The sequence below is a fragment of the Uloborus diversus genome, chromosome 3 (assembly GCF_026930045.1).
Source record: "Uloborus diversus isolate 005 chromosome 3, Udiv.v.3.1, whole genome shotgun sequence".
Taxonomy (NCBI): domain Eukaryota; kingdom Metazoa; phylum Arthropoda; class Arachnida; order Araneae; family Uloboridae; genus Uloborus; species Uloborus diversus.
In genome coordinates, this window is record NC_072733.1 from 73,980,989 (window position 1) to 74,006,606 (window position 25,618).

At 30.5% G+C, this 25,618-nt stretch overlaps 1 protein-coding gene across 1 annotated transcript in view; it reads left to right on the forward strand.

The window, feature by feature from the left end:
* Window positions 1-25,618, forward strand: part of LOC129218086 (uncharacterized) — a 96,844-nt gene that overhangs the window by 1,049 nt on the left and 70,177 nt on the right. The window contains exon 2 of the mRNA XM_054852282.1: window positions 17,577-17,637. Coding sequence (XP_054708257.1) covers window positions 17,577-17,637 — 61 coding nt within the window. The remainder of the gene's footprint in view (window positions 1-17,576; window positions 17,638-25,618) is intronic.

The window sequence follows — 25,618 nt, forward strand, 5'->3', positions numbered from 1 at the left end:
ATTTATTTCTGTCACTAGTGTTCATTAGAAAGAATAATTGCTCATGTGTAAGACATAATAGGCAATTACAAATGTCATTTTTATGCGCAGTGTCTCTCTGTAAAGGAAATTTATGAGAGCTTGGAAAATTTTCTGAATAAAAGGTTTTGCTACGCAATTGTGATTCTAACTTCAAATCATTGTTTTTAAATCCCTAACTTGTGAATTAGGACTTTTTTATTTTGTTTCTGTTACTTACCATTCTAGCAGTGAAATACAAAATACATATTAATGTCATAGTTTTATTAAAAACATAGCTGCATCTTTGAAGTTGAAATTAAAGTTTGACTAAATTAGAAGCGTATTTGAACGAAAATATTTCTCTGCTGTTAAATATGGTAAAAATTAAAAGAAAAAACGATAGAAAGAGAGAGAGAATGAAAAGCTTGCAGAATTAGTTAGAAAAGGTGAATTCCAGGAAAAAGGCGACATGACACTTGAATTTTAAAACTTAATATTCTGTCACTTGCCATACACCATTCTCTTCAGAAATAAATGAACTTCTTGAATCTTAACCTGTTTTTTCCAAATAATTTGATGACTTCCAGAAAATCAAGGGCAAAGTCAAGTTTTCTCTTTATACTTTTACAGAGCAAAAAATCTCTTTTTTGTTACATACTGTAATTTCAATAAACTTGTTATCAGCATATAATATTTAGGTTAACTTTTATCTTTTAAATGTCTAGTTAAACTTTTTGGTAAGTAATTTAAAATTTCTATTTTTTTAAACCATGAAATAGGTCCATTACTTTGATGACAATTTGATGTCCTTCCCTTACCAAAATACTACATCTCAGTAAGTGCACAAAGAACCTATTGGGCATAGGAACTAATGTTTTTTTATGCAAAGCAGAATTATGCTCCTCGTCAAGAAGGCATAATTATAATTTTAATGGATATTTAATTTATAAGGTTTTTAACGATAACGGAAGGACGTTTAACTATAAGCTGATGTAGGGTAAAATTTTAGAATACTTGTATAAAACAAACTATTGTTTGAAGTTATTAGTCACATTTAAAGCATATATAAGTAATATTTGGGCAAAAATTATGAATGCTTTTTTTAAACTAAATAAAAATTTATTTAAAAAAGTGTTTATGATTTTATTCTTCTATTGTAGATGATAAAAATCATGAAAATTACCCTTAAAAGTTCCTAAGTATGAGAAAATCATTCGGTAGGACATGTTTGGGATATGACAAGCCAATTTAAGCAAAAAGAGTTACTCACAAACTTGATATTTATATTGGAAGAATACAATATTGAAATTACTTTCAGATTGATTGCCAAAAGTCACAAGAAAGGACTGTCCAGAGCATTGGTTTAACGTACGTTTAACGGATGTACTGTGAAGAGATCAATTAATTCAAAGATCAACTTTCAAAAAGATGGAGAAAAAAAGATCCAAAAAGATCCATTCTCATCCTGGCACACAAAATATGCACTATTTAAATCCTGTAACAAGTTATGTTATTGAATATAGTAAATACTTCAACAAACCGAACGCGATTTCATTTCAAAATCAACAGACTCTCTGTTATAAACTATGTTAAAAATGAGGATACTGCTGAATCAAACGCACAAAATCATAAGAATATGCCCACGTATTCATTAACGTTTGGACAAGTTTTGTTAGTGGGATCGAAGGGAAAGAAATTAACAGAGAGAATTTTGGACAAATTCTTCATATAGAAGATGAAGGAATAGAAATAACGTGTTTCAGAATGCACAATGATTTGCGCTGCAAAAAAAAGCTGTTGTTTTTACAGTAAAATACTGGCAGCTCGCATTCCAAAGAAAAACTGCAAAAATTACAATTCTAAACTGTAAAATTTGCAGTAATATACTGTTTTATAGCAGACTTTTACTGTGAAATTTACAGCGATAAACTGTAAAATTAGCAGTAATATACTGCTTTTTAATAGAACTGCCCTGTAAAACTTACAGTATCAAACTGTAAAATTAGCAGTAATATACTGCTTTTTAATAAAACTGCCCTGTAAAACTTACAGTATCAAACTGTAAAATCAGCAGTAATATACTGTTTTAGGAATGACTTGACCTGTAAATTTAACAGAGATAATATGTAAAATTAACAGTTATATACTGTTTTGTAACGGAATTGCCCTGCAAAATCAACAGTATCAAACTGTAAAGTTCGCAGTATTATGCTGCGGAATCAACTGAATTGTGCCATAAAAGCAGCAGTAGTATACGGTTTTATAAATGATTTGTACAGTAAAATTAACAGCAGTAAACCATAAAATGAAGTTATCAATTCTTATGCAAAAGGGTTTTTTCACCGTATCGTTTCTTTTCATAGCCGAAATCACTGCTTTTACAGCTGAAGAACAATATCGAAAAGTAAAGCAATTGAGTCAGTATGTACGTTGTATAAATCAGCCTACATACGAAATCTGTTCCTTTTCTTAAGTTTTTCAACAACAAAAATAATGTTTTAGGCTATGAAAAGCGACAAATAAAGAAATATAAAACACTTTTCCATAGAAATAGTTAACTGCTGCTAAATATATGTTTTATTGATATTAATTTCCTTGTACACAAAATAAATCATTGATCCATCTCAATATTTTATAAACACATGTTAAAGAAGAAAAAGTGGTGCATTTTCATTTCTACAAAAAACTTTTAGCTCTATTGCAGACTTAAAAGTTTTCAAATTGAAGGAAATTGCAAAATATGGTCTGAAGCTTTATTTTAAGAACAGTTATAGCTTTTTCATAATACAAAACTTTTTGATCCATGGAGGTAGTAAAAATGAGAAAGGTTTTTTATATATAACTGAAAATACTACATCATATCTTCACTAAAAGTACTTTTTTCACTTCCAGCATTATTGTAATGCTAAAATGTGCAGCATAACGTGAGAAATGTTTTGCAATATGCAATCCATTAAACCTTTAAGTTTATTTTAACTTGATGCATGCAATTATATGCATTTATTTTTCTTTTATGGTAAAAGAGAATATTTTCATGGTTTTCTTCTTTTTTTAATGTTATAAGTTGCATTTGGATCTACTTCATTTGAGAAATACTAGTAACAAATTAATTTTATTTCACACCATATGTGCAGTATACAGCATTTAGACTGCACAGAATGGTTTTTATTCTAAACTGATTATTATAGATTAAATAATACTTTATCCTATTAACCTTTTAAAGTTTACATAGATGAAAACTATAAATATGTGACGGTTTAAAATTCCAGAGCTACTAAACAGAAACAATTTTTCAGTCGGTATAATAAAATCTGCAGGTTTATGAGTACTAGTATTAAAGTTAAAAATTGGTTTTACTACTCCAAAAATTATATAACTTTATATTATGTTATACTGTTTTCATGAGAAAAAATAAAACATTCACACCATTAAAAATTGCCAAATTATTTTATTTCGTATACATCACCGATAAATATCGATTAGTAGTTTTTACAGTGAAATTGCAGAAATTCATTTAAAACCGAATGCTAATTTTTTCAAGGCCAATATTTTTCCATTACAAACTTGATTCTTCTTTGTGACATCTTTGCCGACTTAGGTGCCATCACTAGGCCTTATATCATGAAAGCATCTGTCAAAATAAAAATTGTTAGAATCTCATAAAACTTGTGGACGCCAAAAAACATTCATGGAAAAATCAATTTACGTAGGTATAAAAATACGCCCTAAAATAATTAAAATTATGACTCTGAATGATCTGAAATTAAGATTGCCTTGGGAGTTGCTTTTATTTTGAAACCGCTTAACATATACCTAAATTGTAATTGAATCGTTTATTTCAGGAACCAGTAAGCGCGAAATATGTTGTTTTAAGGAGAAAAAAAAAACTGCTGTGCAGCAATTTGGAAACTACGCAATTGAAACGGTGGTTTATTAGTGTCTAATTGAAATAGACCTAATCTGAATACTTTACATAAGAACTCAAAAAAGAAAAAAGAAAGATTACATTTTATCTTCCATGTCAAGAAATAGACTTATACTGGTTTCTGAAATACAATTTAAAAAAATCCTTCTAACTTTCGGTAGTTTTGAAGGATTTTGTAATACATAGGAGACCGTTGATTAAGAGTAATATTTATTTTTTTCGATCGGATAACTGAAGTGGTTGGTGAACGGGAGAATATATATCTTAAGGATAATAAAACTTGAAACTAGTTTCTTCTTATAATAGGCTCCAGATTATTGGATTGCAATATGTTTACTTCAAAGCAATAATTAGGATGCGGTAGAGAATTATTTTTTTAGAAAATGGAGCAAGGTCGACGTTTAGGACAACCAATTGGGAAATATTGAGGTATTCATTTAAAATAATGAATACTGTATCTAGCCTCTTTTAGCCCCCCCCCCCCCCTCCCCGAGTTGCTATAGTAGCACTGAAAACCGTAGATGTTTTTTCTTTCTTTTTCTTTAACTCATATTCCATTCCAACACTTGTTAACAGCTCGAGCTATGTTCAACTGATACCAGCTTCATATCCTTTTTCTTTGACAGCTGCCCATTATTAGAAATCTGAATATGAAACAATGTGTGATGTAAAATAATTTAGATTTCTGTACTTAATATGAAATATTTTACTTGTAATTTTTTAAAATATTTTTGTTTCATATATTTTATTCCACAATTGTGCTATTATATTGTTTAAATTTAATTTTTTGGAGCTTTTTTTCTAAGTACTAAGGAACTGCATAAAAAAATCATTTGAGTTGGAATAAAATAATACCGTAAGAGCATTCTATCTTATATCTGTCTTAATATTTGAGCATAATTTAAGATGTTTCATTTATATTTTATGTCTTTTAAAATGTGCCCCCCCCCCCCCCCCCCCCCGTTTTGAACAGCTATCGATATCCCCATTAAATCCGCCGGCGGCTTTTTTTTTTTAAGTGCTACTTCTTTTGATAGGATTTAGACAATTTATCTTTAAGTTTTTCAGAATTTACCTGAAACTCGGAAGAAACAATTCTATATTCCCAAAATCAAGATGACTTAGTTAAAGTCAATTCAGTAAAAAGTGAAAATCGATCAGAAAAGTTGAAAGTTTTAAACAAAAGAATAAATCGACAAACATGTCAAGAAATAGATTAAATCTGATACTGCCAGTTCTAATCATTAAGAAATTGTAAGTCCACATTTGGCCCGCCGTCCTTGCTGTAAACAATGCTTACCTTCTTGGAAATGCTTGCCAGAAGACCGCACCTCTTTTAACTGTAAATTTAAATATGCTCACATTTGCAAAATAACTGCTTTTTATTTACATTACAATAAAAAAAAAACTATAATTTTGTTTGATAAGTGTCACAAGTCTGAATATACGAAGAAAGTTTCATACGCTGTAATACATCGTACTTTAAACTCTAATCTTTATTGTTGCTCTCATTATAAAGTTGACTTTAAATTTTGTTCCTTTAAATTTTTACAAACATACGTACAATAAATAATAAAGAACTTAACATTCTGATTTGGTTCCTTCAATTTTACTAACATGTAAAAACAAAGAATCAGTGCTCCAAAATTTACTGGAAAATAAAAATAAAAAAATAAATAAATAATGAAATAAATTACGTTTAATTTAGCACTAACAGAAATTTCTATATTCCGGTGATTCTTGAAATGATATTTTTCAACTACCCATAAAAACCAATATTGAATTACAAGTTTAAAAAACCCAGACGTAAATGAATTGTATGATCCATCACATTTAAATCAAAACAAAATTTAGTTTATCTTGTTCCAATACATAGTTCTTGATTGTAACATAAAACCTGACAACGGGCACACAAAAATCAGCTTCAGGGGCCCAATATGGCACACAGACCGTAGGATAGGCTTTAGTGGCTAAGAACGCTCTAAAGCTCAAAAGCATTTTTGATTACAAATTACATCCTAAAACATAAAAATATAAATGAAAAAGGTACTTATAAACTTCCATTACCGGCATTCATGTCACTAAGTGAATCATTGCAACATCCTTCAGACTAGAGGCTTCTTTGAAATTCCAAGCGGAACACAACCACGAATTGCCATCTTGATAAAATGAGACCACCCATTCAATTCTGGTACCACTAAACTCATAGAAATAATATTGCATTAGTGAATAAATTTAGATGAAGGAAATTCAGGCGGCTGGAATGAAATACTTTAAGACATGAATAAAAAAAATAGAAATATATTACAGGCCATCCGTTTGTATGCACAAATTATAACTTAAACATAATGGAATAATTGAAACATTTCAAAAAAAAGAAAAAAAAAACCCTAGAAAAATATGTCATTGCAATTCAAGCTTTATGTAAGTTTTCCCTAGAGAAAGGTTTTGTAAAACAATCAGCTATATTATTTTTAGTTTCATCAAATTGTATTCCAAATTCATTTTTATCAATCAAATTCCTTAGGAAATAGTACCCCACATCAATCTGCTTAGTTCTGCAATTTTCTATTGCAGAACTAGAAAAATCGATTGCAACTAGATTGATTAATAGTACTCTGTACTGTGACAATCTAAAATTCTGAACTCTTTTCGTAGACAATTGATTTAAAATTCCTTTAACCCACATCATTAGATTATTCACTAATTGAAATATACTCCGCTTCCATCGTTGACAGTTGTACGCATTTTTGTTTGAATGTACCACCATATTATTCGGACCTTATCCAAAAACACTACAAGCCCCCCTCCCCCCCCCCATTGAAATCCGGTCGTCGTGATTCGAGGCGTAATCTGTATCAGAATGACAATGATTTATTCAATTTACAGACAAAATTTAGATTTCAGGGACGAACAAACCTTTCAGGTTGTCTCACAAATCTCCTCTTTTACATCCGCATATAGATACGCATTGCAAACATCTACATGGAAATGGACTCAATGTAGCTTATACACAAAAATTGAAAAGAAAGCCTCAATCAAAGGAAAGGAAATTACTGGAGAAAACACTTTCGAAAAGTACCCCCCCCCCCCCCCCCCACCTGGTGGGTATTTAAAATTACCAGTCTTGTCTTGAAGCGCATTATTTCATTCTGCTCATTTGTTTTTAAATAAAAAAAAAACATCTGTACCCTTTTTTCTTTCTAAAACTTTCATTCAGTGGAACCAATACGTAAACGTTTCTTTCTCATATCACCTGAATTTCTTGAGCCATTCCGTTTTGCCAAATTTAAATCTCGGAAATGTTAGCTTCTAGCATACTTGAATTATCCCCCTCTATCTTCATAAAAATCCTATACTTTTCTTGAATTATCATCACAAGTGAAATTAAAATATTTTGTGTCATATTCAATGTTATTTTCAGAACAATAAACCTCGGCTTCACGATTCGGACTTTAGAACCGTCGTGTCAATAGAATAATACTTATCCCTGTATTCTTTATTTTGCCTTGGACTTGCTTTAACCCATTTAATTCTCAACATGCTATTTTATGATTTTCAGGATATTCTTCTGCTACTTCAGATTTACTCAGTAGTGAAATAAAACTGTGTCCCTCTGTTTCTCGTTCCTGAGGGGGGGGGGGGGGTCGTCCAGAATTTATTTTCATCGAATTTAACATTCAGCGTTTCTGTCACTTCGCGATTTTTGAGATCCCAAATTCTGTAACCTTTCGTATGAAACGCATATCCTACCATGACTCCTTGTTGAGTTCTCATATCCAATTTGTTTATTTTCTGTTTTGGAAGTCCAATATACGAAATGCATCCAAAAAAACTTCGGGAGTGTTTAATAGATGGCTTTCTTACCCCAAATAGCTCAAAATAGGTTTTGTTTAATAGATGGCTTTCTTCCCCCAAAAAGCTCAAAAAAGGGTTTGGTTTTTCCTTTTAAAGCCGCTCTAGTCCGTAAGCAGTGGAAGTACATAGCTGCTTCGGCTCAGAACTGCTGAGGCAAACCCGATTCATTTCAAAGTTTCCATTCAATTAATGTTGACTTATAGTGTTCTATGACGCTACTTTGTTAACTAGAGGATTTGTTGGTTTTTTCGATTATTATGCTTTGGTCGCTAAGGTAAATTTCAAACCAGGAGTTCAGAAATTCCTTTCCGTTATCGGAGCTTTGCCACAAATCTCTCTTATCTTTTGAAACCTGACAAAATGTTCTTAAACCTCTCTTTTCTTCTTAAAGAAATAAACTGGAGAGTTTCTTGAAAAATCGTCTATTATTGTGAAAATAATTCCCCCCCCCCCTTTAAAGAACTCAACTGCTAAGGAACCCATCGTATTCAAATGCAAAAGGTCTTACCGGGTGTTGGCTTGAATCTCCGTTACAGGTTTAAACGAAATTCTCCGATTTTTTCATTTTACACGGATAACAATCTGACATATTTTTACTTTTGATAAGCAGTGAAAGACAGTGAAGTACAGAATCACACTTTTCGTTATTTATAATATACTTTTTGTCTTCATCCTGAACATGTTGATGCCAAAATTTAAGACTCAAAGTGTTCTAAAAGTTAAAATGTAAGGAAAGTGATGAGTTTCAAGGTTGTAAGAGTTTCAAATTCTACTGTAGTTTCTCGAGCATCTACTTTTCTAAATGAGCATGCCCTTCAAAGCGAATAAAATATGACAAACAATGCATAATAATGTAAATATTCTACTTTAAATTTAAAAGCTGTAATTTTGACGAGAACGAAACACTGCCAGATCAGAAATGAAAAGCTGAAAATTTTAAAATATAGCCAGGCATGGCCTGAACTTAAATATGTTGGGAAGGCGTATAATCTCAATTTGCCAAATGGAACTTAAATATTTGCCGATTAATAAAATACTGGTAAATGCACACATTAAGTAAGCACAATTAAGTACAATATCTAATGAAATTTGCACATTCGAGAATTTAAAAATTGCAACATTACAATTATGTCCCCAAATTTGCCGAATAGACAGACAAAATTTTCCCAGTATATCATTTTTGGGGAGGTCATAGAGACTTCCCGTGACCTCCAACCGAGTGCCTTTGAATATAGTTTCTAAAATTATTTTTACGTTCACAAGTTTCAATGGTACTACTGCAATTTTCCTGAAGTAAAACTTTAATTTCCTGCTGACGCAAATATAAAACTTTTAAAACACAAGGGTTTCGTGTTTGTATTTTAAAATGCTTATTTTTTGAGTTTTTTTTTAATTTTTTTTTTGAGTTCTTTATTGATGATTTTTTCAATTATTATTATTTTACTTTCAACCGTTAAGTATGAAAGCTGGCTCCAGATTTCAGAGAATTTTGAGTCGTTCAGACATCAGAGTATTGTATTTCCACAGTGACAAATTCTTCAGCAAAAAATATCAGTAAATTGTATACTGTTTGCATGTCTCTCTGTCACGTTGTTATTTTATTTATTTTCATTTTATTCATGGAATTATGTATAAAAGCTACTGATGCTATAACGTAAAGTTTTTCAATAAAATGGTTAAATGCAAAATGTTAAAGAATTTAAAACTGAACATAAGAAAAAAAAAAACAGAAGAAAGAAGTCAATCGCGATATGTTAAAAATTCACTAGAGAAAATAAAAATTTAAATTTTAAGCACTGACATAGTATATAACACAAAATGTAATCGTACACAAAGTTTAATGTTCTAATAACTTTAAATACGATCAAGAAAGGAATTGATTTATTTTTAAATAAAATTTGAGTTTCAGAAAATGTTTAAAAACTATCACACGTGCAATAAAATATTCAGAATCACAACAACTACTCGGATTTTTGCTAGAAAGCAATCGCTACAACTTAGCAACTATAAGAAATTGCAAAGTCAGCATCAACGAATATTAGGATACGAATTGCGATTTCAAAATAAACTGTTATTTTACATACATTTTCGATGATAAAGAAAACTATATTTTGAGGAAAAGGGAATGAATATAATATAACCAGCACTTACCTTTAACTTGAATTACAGTTGAACAGTTCTGCCTCAGCACATCCGAATCATCAAAAAACATGGCTGCCAATATCTTGAATTCATTAGTTTCTGTTCCCGTATGAAAGAAACACCTTTTGCGCATCGTTTTGCGCAATCTAAAATATTTTTACAGTTTTTCTCTGTTATTTAGCACAGCAGTATTAAACTGTAGGAAAAAGCAGTATATTACTGTAAAAACAACAATTATTTTTTGCAGTGTGGGAATGATCGTGTTTGCTGAGAAAGAAGATAAATGTTCCACGGATTATGGTAACATTATTGAGTATTTAAAGAATTCAGAATTGGTGACAGATAGCTCGGGCATTAGATATTGTTCCAGACTGCTGTATTAGCTGAATAAATGTTTGTAAGTTTAAATTTTCCAAGTTTAATTGTTTTGGACTTCTTGTCCTTCCGTTACCTTTAGCAAATACGTAATTTATATGCTTAAAATAACTATTTTTTAAAACTAGAGGTGGAATTATAATGGCTAAACACTCTTGTATGTGCTCTAATTTTTATAGAATTTTCCCTCTTATAGTTTAGCTGAACTTTTGGGATGAACATGATAGCGTGAAAATCATGTCGCAAAAATGTCCTTCCGTTACCGTTTTTTTAAATTTGATTTAAAAAAAAGTTACTAACAAAAAATTCTCGGCTTTGTCTTTTTTTAGCAACTTACTATAATGCGCATAAAAGTCTATGCATCAGCTTTTGAAGAAATATGTATTCTGATATGCTTACAGACAGAAATTCATCATTTTTTTTTTTTTTTTTTGTAAAACTGTCCTTCCGTTACCGCTGGAATTCATCAATATTTACACATAGGACTACTTCGGATCTATCTCATAACTTTCAGTGAAACAAAATTACACGAACTCCGTTATATATTTTGGTAAAAATAAAAATCAACTTTTCACTTGATTGTTTTTAACAACTACGTAAAATATTGAAGGTGCTGATTTTTTCACTTTGAAAGGTAGTTAAATAACGTGTTTAAAATTAATCCTTGTCTAGGAACAATCGTATAAAAGGTTATTCAGTATACTCTACTTATAGTAAAGCTTAAAGTCTGGATCTCTCTCTGGAAGTCTGGATCTCTCTATGGAAATCTGGATCTCTGTGACGAACATACGTCTAGACCGTTCGGCCGATTTTTATGAAATTTGGCACACAATTAGTTTGTAGCATAGGGGTATGCACCTCGAAGAGATTTTTCGAAAATTCGATTTTATTCTTTTTGTATTTCAATTTTAAGAACATTTTATTCAGTAAATTATTATAATATTGGCGAGTTAATTACCATAACATTGTCAAGCAAATTACCATAACGTGGGCGAGCAAATTAGCATAGCATATTGGCAACAAATTCATTATCCATTATTTGTAAATATACAGGCGAAACAAATGACCTTTTAATTTTCTACTACGGGCAAAGCCGTGCTGGTACCGCTAGTTTAGTATAAAAGAAAATATTTTACGAAGCTCCAAAAAAAGAAAAAGTCTTGGTCAAATATACAACTCTTCTTCATATATCACGCGTTAAGTACCATTTAAGCTTATTTTCTAGAGAATTTTATTACCATAGATTTCTAACGATTCACTCACGTCCTAAACAATGGGAGAGATGACTATAAATCATTGCGTTTATGATAATTACAGCTAATATTGTTTTCTCCAAGCCCTGTTACTGATGCTCTACTGCAATGCTTTTTCTAAGTACACCCATTAAGGAAAGCAAAGCGACATTATTTTAGATATTTGCTAATGAAAAAATTTTACCATTAAGGAGGTGTTTCAAACAGTATACTTGTTAATGCTGTTTTTTCTGTACCTTTTGTATGTATGCTTACATACTACGTCTATATTTCTGTATATTAATCTTAACAATGAGATAAACTACGTTTTTAAAGAAAAGGCCCCAAAGCTTTTATGTAATTTGTGATACAGTCTTCGTATTTGCTTGTGTAATTTGAATTTTTTTTTACTGATTTATTTGTGACATTTTGAAACAATTTCAAAACAATCTAGCTTGAAAAATTCAGGTTGTGTCATTGTTGGGTAACTTTTGATAATTGATTCCTTTGTACTTTTACCACTTATTCCAAAAACGACCTTCCTCCCCCCCCCCCCCCCTCTACATCAGGTTTCTCTCAGAAATCGTTGGGAATGTCAGAAGTAGCAATAAAATAAATAAATAAATAAAGGAATAATAGAATAAATACGAGTTAAAAAAAGTTATATTTATTTTTGAATGACTCATAATTTCTCTCATACTACTACACATTATTATATCTAAATAGGTTAGGCTCCCGAGGAAGATGGCGTGGATTTATTAAATGTTTTCTAATGAAAAAATTCCGCAAAACTATCCGAAAGTTATTTTTTAGTGTTCAGAAATTTAGCATTATGAGTTATTAATGTTTTCAGAAACTCTCTCTTTATTCATCCTTGAAGCCGAAGTATACAAAGCGTTAGCAGTATTTTTTCCATGTGGTCTAAAAGTTTCTTTGGGTGGTTCATCTTCTGTTTTGTGCTTTTCCTACTATATTGTCACTTTTAATTTCATATCCGTGTCCAAGTCCAGCAACAGTGAGCGATTTTTGTAGTACAGTAGAACTCCAATTATCCGAATCAATCGGGAGCTAACCCCATTAGAATAATTAAAAATACGGATAACTTGAGTTTAATTAAGGAGTTTATTTTAGCTAATCACTGTATGTGTGTTGAAAATTTTGAGAAAAAAGAAAACAATTTTTGCAGAAAATGAGCTTTTAATTAAATAAATGAAAAGTCAACAATGAGACGGGGCTCATCATCCCATTAAAGTTCGCACTACGCCTGCACTAGTTTCGTAGTATAATCTTTTTAAAAATCTGTCAAAATTTTTATCTGGAAATTCAGAAAGGTATTCAGCTGATCAGCGATTCGGAGAGTCGGAGTTTCGAACTAATGGAGTTTTATGGAGTTTATTGAAGTTCAATTTCCTTCCACTCAAAACTTCTCTTTCTATAAATGGTGTAAGAAGACCGGAGAGGTGGTATTACCTTTTGAAAAGCAAAAAGGAAGCAAAAGAATTGTTCTACAATGAGAATGTAATGAAAAATGTGATGAGTAAGCAAATTAAAAAAATCCTGTGCAAAACAAAACAATAGAATTACAACTGCGTAGAACAGAAAGGATCACAAACCTTTCCCCTCATTTGCTCACAATTTCTTCTCCCGTTCTCTTTATTCGTGTGGAAAAAAAAAAGCTCTAACTTTGATGCTAAAGAGCTCATTTATCTCATAAAAATAATTTAGGTATAGTAGGTATTTAACGCTCTAAGAAAGATATTTGGGTTAATTTTGCAACAATTTTCATTGTAAATTAAAGAGTCAATGGGTAGCACACCCCTTTCTTTAAGCCCCGTCCTTGTTTAAACGAAGCAGTGCAGTATAAATTAGTCAAGAAAAAAAATAATAGTAAATCGACGTTTTAAATAAGTTTTAAGGTTAAAAAAAATACCGGTTTTGCGAAAATTTTGAAATTTGCGTCTCACAGTAACTTCTGACATGATAGGTGAAAATGAAAATCGTTCAATATAAAATTGGATGTAGCACTAATAGTAAGATAAAATCATTCACCAATACTTCAAAAAACACACAACCATTGCAGGATAGTGTAATTTTATATCAGTTTCGTATGCAATTTCCCGATCCAGAAAGAGACTTATTTTTCAATATTAAATACCTGTAATGTCACGTATTTTAAACAATAATAATTTATCCTGATAAAGATAAAGAAATGAATATGACCAGGAAGAAAAGTAAGAAAATTGACCAGTAACGCTGTGTTGCTCCCTAAGTCTAAGTTTGAACTATTATAGAACTTAGAAATTATCTAGTTGCATGTTGTATGTATGAGGATTTCAAAACAAGTATCAAAAATCATCAATGAACTTTTTCATAATTATAATTAAGTTACATTTGTTTAAATATAAGAATCCAAATTTAGTTTTTAATATGAAGATTAAGCATATACAGTATCAAACTTTTGAGGCTTTAGTACTGCGTTAGTCAATTTAGCATTATTATCTAGATAGTGATAATATGTTGAAAGAAGTATTTCAGAAACAAGTCAAATCTACCTTTTCATACGCTAATGCTGTTTTGCTGTTACATATATTTTCCAGCCCATAATTTCATTGCTTGTTTTACCCATATATTAAAACGTTTATTTCAAAACAGATCTGTGATTTAAAAATAAATAAATAAAATTGACGCTTTTACGTTATTTTGAATTTTAACTACTATATTCCGCCCCTGGAGCATCAGATATCAGTAAAGTTTGAGCATTTATTCTAAAACCACTTGTGATCTTTAAAAACAACAAAGTTATCAATATTTTTATTCTTCAAAACTGAAATTAGGTTCTCCTTCATGCATAAAATAAATTCATATTGTTTTTTAACACGTTTATCGAATCAACATGCATCTATTATATGAATAAAAATTTAATTTTCTATTATTTTTTTCTCTATTTATTTTTCATTTCAGTTGTTTTTAACAGCATTTCATTTTATGGCAGTAAAAGTGAGTCACATTTTTGGTAGAAAAAACGTTGAGTGACACATCAAAATCATATGACAAAATACCTGTAATCAGAATTTCAACTCCTAAATAGCTTTCTTAAGTGGTACTGATATATATTTATATGTATATATTTAATATGCACAATTATTTAGAATGTCATAGAATTCTCTTTCATCATAGTACGTTCCAAAAAACGTTATGACAGAAATTCAGAAATTGAAAATAATTAACATTCCCTAAGTCATTATATTTAATTGCAAAGCGTAATTTTCATTTTCACTTCTCATTTCATATTCCAATCAAGTAATGCAAAACTCGGAACAAAAAAACTAAAACATGTGATATCTATGAGGAAATAATACCTTGATAAATGATATGTAAAGAAGAATCAAATGAAATTTTCAGAAGAAAAATAACAAGCATTTTAAATCAGAAAAAAGTGTGAGTAAAGTGCGAAAAAAGATAAATAAATTTCCTAAATTAAAAGGAACTAGGAGAAAATAAGACTACATTATGTTTAGTTATTTATTTTATAATTCTATTTACTTAGAAATGAAAAGATTCATTTAAATTGAATCATTAAAAAATAGAAGAAATAAAGAAAAATATTCTTCTTGAAAAAAAAAAATCGTTACCAAATGATGCTTCAACAAGTAGTATCAAAACCAATGCGTTAATTGGATGGAAATGCGTCCCAATATTTTTTCTAATCGTTCCAAAGATTTTCTCCTTTTTTTTTATAAAGTAGAAGTATTTTTTAAAAATTGATCGGTTCACTTAATCGATAGTCATCAATTTAAAAGTGCATAGTATAATGATAAATATCCGAAATAATTTTACAAAATAATTTCTACGTTCATGATGACTCGAATTAGAAACAAAATTTCTCGTTCACAAAGTCGTAAATTGTTGGCATTAGCATAATGTTCGCAACCAGCATTTAAATCCCTCGACACAGGCGGAAATTGCCGTCCAACAACAAGCGTACAAAAAAAATGACAAGGCACGTTAACTGCTTAAATGGATTTCATCCTATCATGTGTTATTTGGCAACGAAATGTATAAATGAAATGTAAATATACCAAATAAATTTAACTAAATGTGCGTTATTACAAGATTTTGTCCCAAACTTAAGCGCTAATCAAAAGATATTCATTGAAAATACCACTCATAACGAATTCGTACGTTTTAAGTATGAAACCCCGTCCCTGTTGTTCACACAATAAATATTTAATAACTTTGAAACTACTAGTAAATGCAAAGTAAAGTAATAAGCAATCAATGCAAGCATATTTTTATCCAAATGTTAAACAGCCGCTACTTTTATTGATGAAACGTTCATACATTACAAATATATTCCCTGTTTTATCAATCAAAACTTATCTATAATATTCAAAATCGAGGAAATTTTCTCCAAGGTCAAAAATTTAGCATACTCGAAACTTCAAGTTGCGCAATTTTATAACACTTGCAGCATACTTTCTTTCTCTCCACAAATACCGTTTTCTGTATTTAATTTTGAAGAAAAAGTGAAAAATATGTTTGGAATCCATGTTTAATTTGTTTTGATATTTTGGTGAAAGCATTCTCTTCCCAAGATTATAGATTATGAAGGCAAAAAACTTAATATTTTGCTATTTGAAAGTTGCATTGAAATGATTTAAACCGTTTAATAATTACTTGAGAAATATTTAAAGTGAAATAAAAAGGGATTAATTTGAATCGCACTTTTTTTTCCCAATGCTACGAATCGTTCAATATGATTCTTGTTTAAAATTGATATTAAAGTAATGATTCGCGTTTCTTTCTATGAAATAAAAATTAAAAAAGAGTCAGAACAAGATAAATCACTCATCGCTTTTAATTCAAATTGAAATGTCATTTTTCAACAACGAAGAAATGAAAAAAAAAGGAAAGTTTTTGGTTTAAGGTAAAATGATACAGTCAATTATAAATTTCTGAAAATACAAAGAAAAGCGTCGAAGGCATGAAATATCAGAAATTTAATCATCAATACAAAAATAAAATTAAGGTATGCAACACCGAGCATCAAGTTAATAAAAAGTTACTTTCTACTTTTTTCACTGCCCTAATGCTGCCCCTTTTAGCGAATCGAAGAAGGTGTTCAGAATATTATCAATAATGTAGGAAAACAAGTGGAAAATAGGAGAAAGACAATAAATTATTTCAGGAAAAGTAAATGACATAGCGAAAGAAAACTAGCAGCAACAAAAGCTGCTTAATTGCTTCTCGAGACGTTGATATTTTTCTTCTTGAAAAACTGTTACAGCTGAATTGTGTCAGCAAAAAGGAATAAGCGAAAATTGGAAAAATTACTATGTGGGATACTTTTCGAAGCTTAAAAAACAAATAAAATTCTCTTTGTGTCTCCATTGTATGTTGAGGAAGCTCAATAAACATCTAAAAGAGCTGAAAAACAATTATTAGAAGCAAGTTAGAAGTTTTATTTTACGGTGATGGCTATGAATTTTCTTTTCACTCTGTTCCGTATTGAAAATTTTTATGTCAAGAACTAGCATTTTCATTTTTTATAGAAATTTCTATAAATTGCAAGAAATAAGGCAAAGATATTTTACTCATTCCCTGCCTCTGTTCCTTCTTGAATCCACGCACACTTAAGATTTTATGCATTGTGCTTTAACTACATCTGATATTTTATGTTATATCATGATATATTAGAAAATTTTTTGTGTTAGAAAATAAACTTTTGATAAAAAGACTTCAAATGCATAGAGTCATCAAAAATGTCTTTTATGGTTGGAAAGTTTCAATGCATTCCTTATTGAAACTTTTTTTTTGCCATGAAAAAAAAATGAATCAATATTTTTCACAAAAAATATTAACTGCTAGAGAAGTAGCCTTCGGCAGCTCGTGCAACCCACCTGCGGCGTATTGGTGTACCCCGCCTTAACGTAACCACGCTTATTTTATTCCATAACATCGGTTATTTTTACAGCATACTGTGCACTACTTTCAAGAATTGATAATAAGTATTTAAAACTAATACCATCTTTTTCTTTTTTTAGGTATTGATTTTAAACAGAAAATAATAAATTTAGATGGTATGCCTATTAAACTGCAAATATGGTAAGTTTCTTTATCGCTATTTTGACAGTTGATCTTTTGACAGTGGTTATCGCTCGTTACATTTATTTCACTAACTGAGTGATACCATTGAGAAGAGATAAAATGGAGAGAGTGAAAACTTTCATTCGTGAAGGAAAGACCCCAAGTCATGCAATATTTTAAAGAAAAATATTGCAAGAAATCTTGTTTCTTTCGCTAGTTTCATTCAAAACGTGTCAACCATTCGTCGTTGTTGAGTCACGTGACTTGAGCTCTTTGCCCAAGCTTTTGCTTATCAATGATTGGACTGGCTGCCTCCATTTTAACTTCTGCTCTAAGGTCAACGAAGTGTATTAAAGTGTGTAACAGTGTATTAAAAAAAAATTGAAAAAGGCTAAGTAATGGTGCTGAAAAGTTGCCTTTCGTGTAGATATTTTGTCCTATGAAAGGGTTTTAATAGCGAACAATATCTTGGGGGTTAGGTCATCTCTTGAAATTGACAGATATTGCACCAAATTTTGTTTCGATTGTATGCCATTATAAAGCATTTAAGTTGTAAATTATATTTAAATGTACTCCATGTGCTTTAAAATTGAAGAACATCACGTCAAAATAGTAGGGAAGAGCGGGACTAGAAGTTCCGTTTTTCAAGCAAGTTCAAAATTTGTTATGAAAACGTAGTTCTAGAATTATTATTCTGAGATTAAAATATAGTAATATATGCTCCTATGATGTAAAAACTGTTTTTCGTGCAGTATTTCGTAAGATTTTTTATAATTAATTTTATCGTACCAAAAGTCGAGAAGGAACAACTTGCCCCTTCTTGGGGCTAGTTTTTCCGCGGGTGGGGCAAGTTGTTCCGATATTAACACGATGATGTTTCACAATGATGATTTCGAGATGAACATCGCTTCGAGACAAGTAATTTGTTAAATGTATAATTTGCGATAAAAAAAAAATAATTTTGATAAAAAAAGTAGTATTTATTTCAAGACGAATAAGTAATATTGTCCGAATACTCATTTTTTAAACTTTAAACAAACTAAACTTAATTCACATTTTAGCATTGATAATTTGTATTTAAAAACTCAATGATTCCCTTTTAAGTATAAATACATATATTAAGGCAAAGTTAATAAGTATAGTATTATTATAATATATTAACATAGTAAAAAATAGTAAGAATAGAATAATTTAGAAAAATTAAATAAAATATTTAACAGCTTTTGTAGCTAATAAGCTATAATAACTAGTTCAGTCTGCAATCATAACAGAAAACCATTTTTGACTACAACTGATACAATACTTTGCAGACGATCCATAAACGAGGTTAGTGCAAATTATAACAATTAACTGCCAATTACTCGCAGGCAGATATTGTTATTGCGAATGTGTTTAGTTATTGTTTATTTATTCATTCATTTATTTTTGTGTTTATAAATTAATGAATACAGAAAATACTCATTTTAACTTAACATGTGCAAGATCTATTTTCAGACATTCTGATTTCTTTCCTCCCCCTTTTTTCCCAAAAAACATCAAACTCTCCTCGGTCACCGAAACCTGACTAGTTGAAACTCGATTTTTTCACCTACACTCCATATGCCTGTAAATAAGTGACCGAACCACTTTTGCTGGAAAAATTTCTCCTGCTTTAAACTTACTTGTGTTTTTAATTTGAACACAAGTATTTGAGTTCTACAAAAATTTGATTAGGCTAAACTCAGAAAGGAGCAGCTAGTCTTTGACTATCATGACGGCCAAACAGGTAAATCGTAGACAGATCCACTTGCGTAAGATATGATTTGTTTAATGAGACGTCTGTCTTGTCTGAGCAACTTTGAACTTCTTCGGCTACTTTCTGAAATCATCACAAGGTGGCGTAATCAAGCTCTAGAACAAAAAATTTCGCAAATTTCATAATTTCATATGAAAGTATGGAAGATATTTTGATCTTCAAAAATTTCATATTCTTCCATCTGTTTATAATAGAACGACCAAATATTTTCAATGAATCACCGATGAGAGTCGACATTCTCCAATTTCTATATTTCACGGTAATGAATATATACATATAATATTCATTTACACGTGTTTTTGTTTACTACGTAGCTGCTATACATAAATAGGGGCAAGGAGTTCCTTGGAGCTAGTTGTTCCTCGGAACAACTAGCCCCACAAAGAAGGAACAACCTGCCCCGCATGCACAAGTCCTTGAAAAATTAAATCACAGGTTAGATAACGAAACTTAAATCGTTTCAGCGCAGTATTTCAGAATGCACAATAGATATTTGCATAAAAGCACCAAAGAATTAAACTCTATCATTTAAATTTCATGAAAAAGACCAAAAAGTTCAAAACGAAAATATTTACAAAAGTGGATCAGTGATGCACGTGCTCAGCTTTTAATATACCGGACGCCACTGGCCTGGCTAATATGGTTGCCATCGGTGCGCTACAACATTCCATTTTAATAAGTATTTACAAAATACATTTATCTTTTTTCTTCATTGAGTTATTTCAAAGGGAAAACTTACCCGCGGAACTTTTAGCTCCGCTCTCCCCTATAGCATCATAATGATACATAGTAAGAGAAAAGTTATTTTGATTTATTACCGAAGAAACATTAACTTTTGTTTATTTCAATGCTCATACACATGTGCGTGTAGAATCAACTATTAAAAGCATTTCTTACATTGTTAAAGAAATATTAAACTTTCCCGTTTAGCGTACGAACTTAACAGAAAAATACAAAATTGTCTCACGATAGCAAACAAAGGTTCCGTACATAAAAGTATGAAATTACGAATCCAGTTTGCTACATCCCTTATAAATTAAAGATGCAACACCACGAACATTTTGATGCTGCTAATTAATTCTCATATTTTTGAGCACTCGAACATCAAAACATCATTACAAACAACAAAACGTATAATTTGACAAGCCATTTTGCCTTGACTAATAGCTTGAATACTTTCTGCTTGAACTAAGTGTTAAACTGGGCCATAATTTTTCTTTATTCTAATTTGGCCTTAATAAGTCCAATTCCTTTAGTTAAATCATAAATCATAGCCGATGGATATCTCTGTAGCTAATTTAATCCACAGTTCCACCACTTGAGTACAAGAGGGCAAAATTTGGAAATCATACAATTCAATAGGTTCGATATGAAACACCAATCCTTAAACGGTTTACCAGAAATTACCCTTGTAAATGGATGCTATATATATATTTTAATTCTGCGAATCGATTAGTTTATGGTTGTCTTTATCTCGAAAGTTGAACTCTGTAATTGTAAATTTTCGTAGGGAAATCGATTTCCTCGACCTTTGCTACATAATCCGATTGAAACCAATTCTCTCTCTGACGAAGTTTTGACCACCTGTAATCATTGCTGGTATTATATTTTTTAATTAAAAAAATCTCAAAGCTTTCAATTCAGCAGAGACGACGTGATTTCTTTATTGTTTCAAAGAAGTTCTTATCAGGAAAGTCATGTATAGCCGCAAAATTCGATTTGTCTTCGTTAACCGCCTTAAGTGTAATACTGATGTATGCTATAGTTCTGATATTTTTTGTATTACTGACCGCAAACAATGGGATGAAAAATGGGAGACTAACTTGAATTGGCTAAAACGGTGCAACTGGCAAATAATTAAGAGCCATTGTCTGTAAGGATCAGGCAGGTTGTGATTGTTGACATTTTTAATTTTCTTTATTTTTGCATATGTTGTTCCTTATCATGAATGTAATGTAAATCCAAAATATAAGCTTTGTATGAGTTACCGTTTTTGAGAAATTAAATTTTTAAATTTAGGGGGCGTGGCACATTTTTACGTGTTTTTCAAATTTACAGATTTTAAAGTTCTTCTTGCTTCAAGCGCCCTTATAATGACATGGATTTTTAAATTCCATACTATTATGTGGTCATGTTAGATACTATTACAGCTGTCAAATCGGTGTCACTACGAGGGCGACGCCCACAAAGTCCGTTTAAAAATGACCAAAAATGAAATTTTTACTATATTCAAGGCCAATTTTCACAAAGTGCTTTTATGATGACACCAACGTTTTTACATCAATTTCTAGCTACACTTGCATACATCAAAAATATATAATAAAATTTGGTGTCACTACAAGAGCGCCAGAAGATATTGGAACTTTTATTTGATAAATTTCACAAAAACGCAAATGGTTAAAATCTAACTACCACTCTCGCCCTCATAGCAGAGATCTGAAACTAATTCAGGTTGATAACCAACATGTTTGTCTAACATTTTAACTAAAAAAATCGGTGTCACGCCTATTACTTTCGGAAATATAATCATTCGAAATTAGTAAATTATGGCGTTATTTAAAGAAAGACTTTTCAAATTCGAATGGCTTTTTGCACCGTTTGTTTTAAACTTTATTATAAAATTACAGTAGTGACACCTAAAATAATGTGTTTCTAATACTTTTTGTAAAAAAGCTTTTTAAAAAGCATTAGAAACACAGTAAATCGATATAGGTACAGATGGACTTATTGTGTAATGTGCATTATACGCTGAAATAGTCATAGTAATATTCATATTTTTTCAATCATACTAATTCTTATCTGTTATTTATATTAAAAATGCAACTATTTCTTTTTACCTAAACTAAATAAACATAATGAATTGCATAGTTATGAACATAATGCATTACATAGCGAATATTCAGAATCTGAAACAAAATTTGAGGATGACGTAGACAAAAAAGACATAAAATATCAAATTAACCATAGCTTCAGAAAGACGGTCATCTCTTTTTGAAATCAGGTAATTTTGTAGCACTAAAGCTTGGGAAAACATGGGGTCCCGGAGAAAAAGTAGAAGTTGAACATTTGCCAATCTAACTACAACTACTACAACTAGCCCCCTCATAGCAGAGATCTGAAACTAATTAAGTTTGATGACCAACACGTTTGTCTAACATTAGGCCTAATAAAATTGGTGTCACTCCTACTACTTTTGGAAATATAATCATTCGAGATTAGTATGTTGTGGCGGTTTTTTTTTTTTCATTTATTTATTTTTTTTATATTTATTGTATTTGTTTATTTTATTTATTTTTTTTAAATTTTAATCTTTTTACATTTAGATAGTTTTTGTTTTGTTACAAAGAAGTGTAACTTTTAACATAAACAGCTATGGGCAGTAAGGGCGCCTTTATCTTGAACAGAAAATGCTGGTTTTGATATAGGTACAGGTCTATTGTGCATAATATAGCTAGATTATCATACCAATACTCGCCTTGTTTTCCGGAAAAGCAAATTTATTTATTCCAACCCTTCTTGCCATGATGCATTTGACCTTTAAGTGCAAATGGTCAACTTCTACTATTTCTCCGAGATACCATGTTTTCCCATCCTTTAGTACTACAAAATTACCAGATTTTAATAAGAGAGGACCGTCTTTCTGAAACTGGTTGATTTGATGCTTTCCATTTTCTTTGTTTTAATCTACGTCATCCTCAAATTATGTTTCAGATTCTGAATGCTCGCTATATAATACATTATGTTCATAACTATATAAGACTTTATTTTTATTTCATTTAGGTAAAAATGAATAGTTGCATTCTTAATATAAATAACAGACAAAAAAAATTAGTATAGTTGTAAAAATATGAATATTAGTATGACTATTTTAGCCTATAATGCCCAATACACAATACGTCCATCTGTACCTATATCGATTTACTGTGTTTCTAATACTTTTTAAAAAGTTTTTTTATAAAAAACATTAGAAACGCATTATTTTAGGGGTCACTACTGTAATTTTACAATAAAGTTTAAAACAAACGGTGCAAAAAGCCATTCGAATTTGAAAAGTCTTTCTTTAAATAACACCATAACATACTAATTTCGAATGATTATATTTCCGAAAGTAATAGGAGTGACGCTGATTTTTTTAATTGAAATGTTAGACAAACATGTTGGTTATCAAACTTAATTAGTTTCAGATATCTGCTATAAGGGCGAGAGTGGTAGTTAGATTTTAAACATTTGCGTTTTTGTGAAATTTATCAAATAAAAGTTCCAATATCTTCTGGCGCTCTTATAGTGACACCAATTTTATTACATATTTTTGATGTATGCAAGTGTAGCTAGAAATTGATGTAAAAATGTTGGTGTCATCATGAAGGCGCTTTGAGAAAATTGGCCTTGAATTTAGTAAAAAATTTCATTTTCGGTCATTTTTAAACGGACTTTGTGGGCGTCGCCCTCGTAGTGACACCGATTTGACAGCTGTAATAGTATCTAACATGACCACATAATAGTATGAAATTTAAAAATCCATGTCATTATAAGGGCGCTTGAAGCAACAAGAGTTTTAAAATCTGCGAATTTGAAAAATGCGCAAAAATGTGCCACGCCCCCTAAATTTGAAAATTTAATTTTTCAAAAACGGTAAGTCAGACAAAGCTCATATTGTGGATTTACATTACATTCATGATAAGGAACAACATATGTGAAAATAAAGAAAATCAAAAATGTCAACAATCACAAATGCCCTAAACTGCCTGATTCTTACAGACAGTGGCTCCTAATGCTTCCATTCAGAAATGCTTTTTCGGTTATTCTACAGGATGCGCGTGTCAGACTTACAGTCTCATTGTTACAGAAAATGTCAAAATGGAAGCTCGTTAAAATGAAATTCACAAACTAACTATTGCAACGACTTCTTGAAATTAACTTTGAATAGCTGTAGCAAATGGAAAATAAACGTATTTTAGCTACGTTTAGGGCACAATTAAAAACTTTTATGTGGCATTAAATTTTGAATATTGAGAAAAATAAAATCCATGTATATATAAAAAAAAGTATAATGAAATTACGTTTTGAAGTGTTCCAGATCAGAGGGATCTTCAAGATGAACATTTAAAGTAAAAATATTTTAACTCTATCCTTTATGACATCAAACGATCCATCTTTTCTCCTGTACCAAAAATTAAATATCAAAAATAAAATTAGCCTGCATTAAAACTGAAATGCTACGAAAGCGGAGAAATTTTGTAGAACTCAAGGTCAGAATGGACCCTCAAGATGAAAACGCAGAACAGAAATGTTTTATCTATTTCTTAATGGTATCAAATCACAACTTTTAAACTTAACTATTAGAAATTGAACTTCGAAAAAAATTTTTTTTTGCCCATGCTTTTACTCTGCCCTAATGTGTAATTAGTAATAAGGACTACCTTACACGCAACATAAAAACTTTTACTGTAATGGGCATAAAGAAGAGATTGTGGTATTTTGCTTAATTGTTCTATGTTTTGTTTACACTTGAAAGACGGATATTAAACTTGAAAGAGATTAAAATGTAAAATGGGAAGAATGAAAGGTTAAAATACCAATAAATGAATGATTTTAGTTGCTTCACATCCCAAAGAGATGTTTCATTTTTGCAAAAGCTTAAAATAGCTAAAAACATAATAAGTTAAATAAAAAAAACAGAAAGGAAGGAAAATAGAGATGAGAAAAGAAAAGGAAACCAAGATTGGATTAATGCAAAATATAGTGCATTGTAAATCACCTATCCGGGAGTTCAAGTAAAGTCATTCAGTGCATCTTTGAGACACTTCACTTAAATTTACGCCACTTCAAATCTTTTAGTATATTCGAATTTCAACAAATTTTGAAAGCCCAGTGATTCGCCCCACTGACGAGATTATAAAATCGGCTTTCTACACCGTATTTTAGGAAAGTAATCCGCAAAACTGTACATAGCAAATTGTAAAATACAACAAATCTAAAGCAACTACTTGAAAGCCAATTTGGAATGCCAATTTGAAGTTGTTGAAATCCCGTTAGTTCTTTAAAATAAATAACATTAAATAATTTATCAGGCATTTATTCTCGATAGATGGTGAATTTCTCATTATCCATAACAGTTTATTTTGTAATATTCTGTATAATGCCAAAAATGTAATGCATTATAGTTCTTCTTCAGTTTTAAGGCTAGCTTCGAGCCTCCTCTAT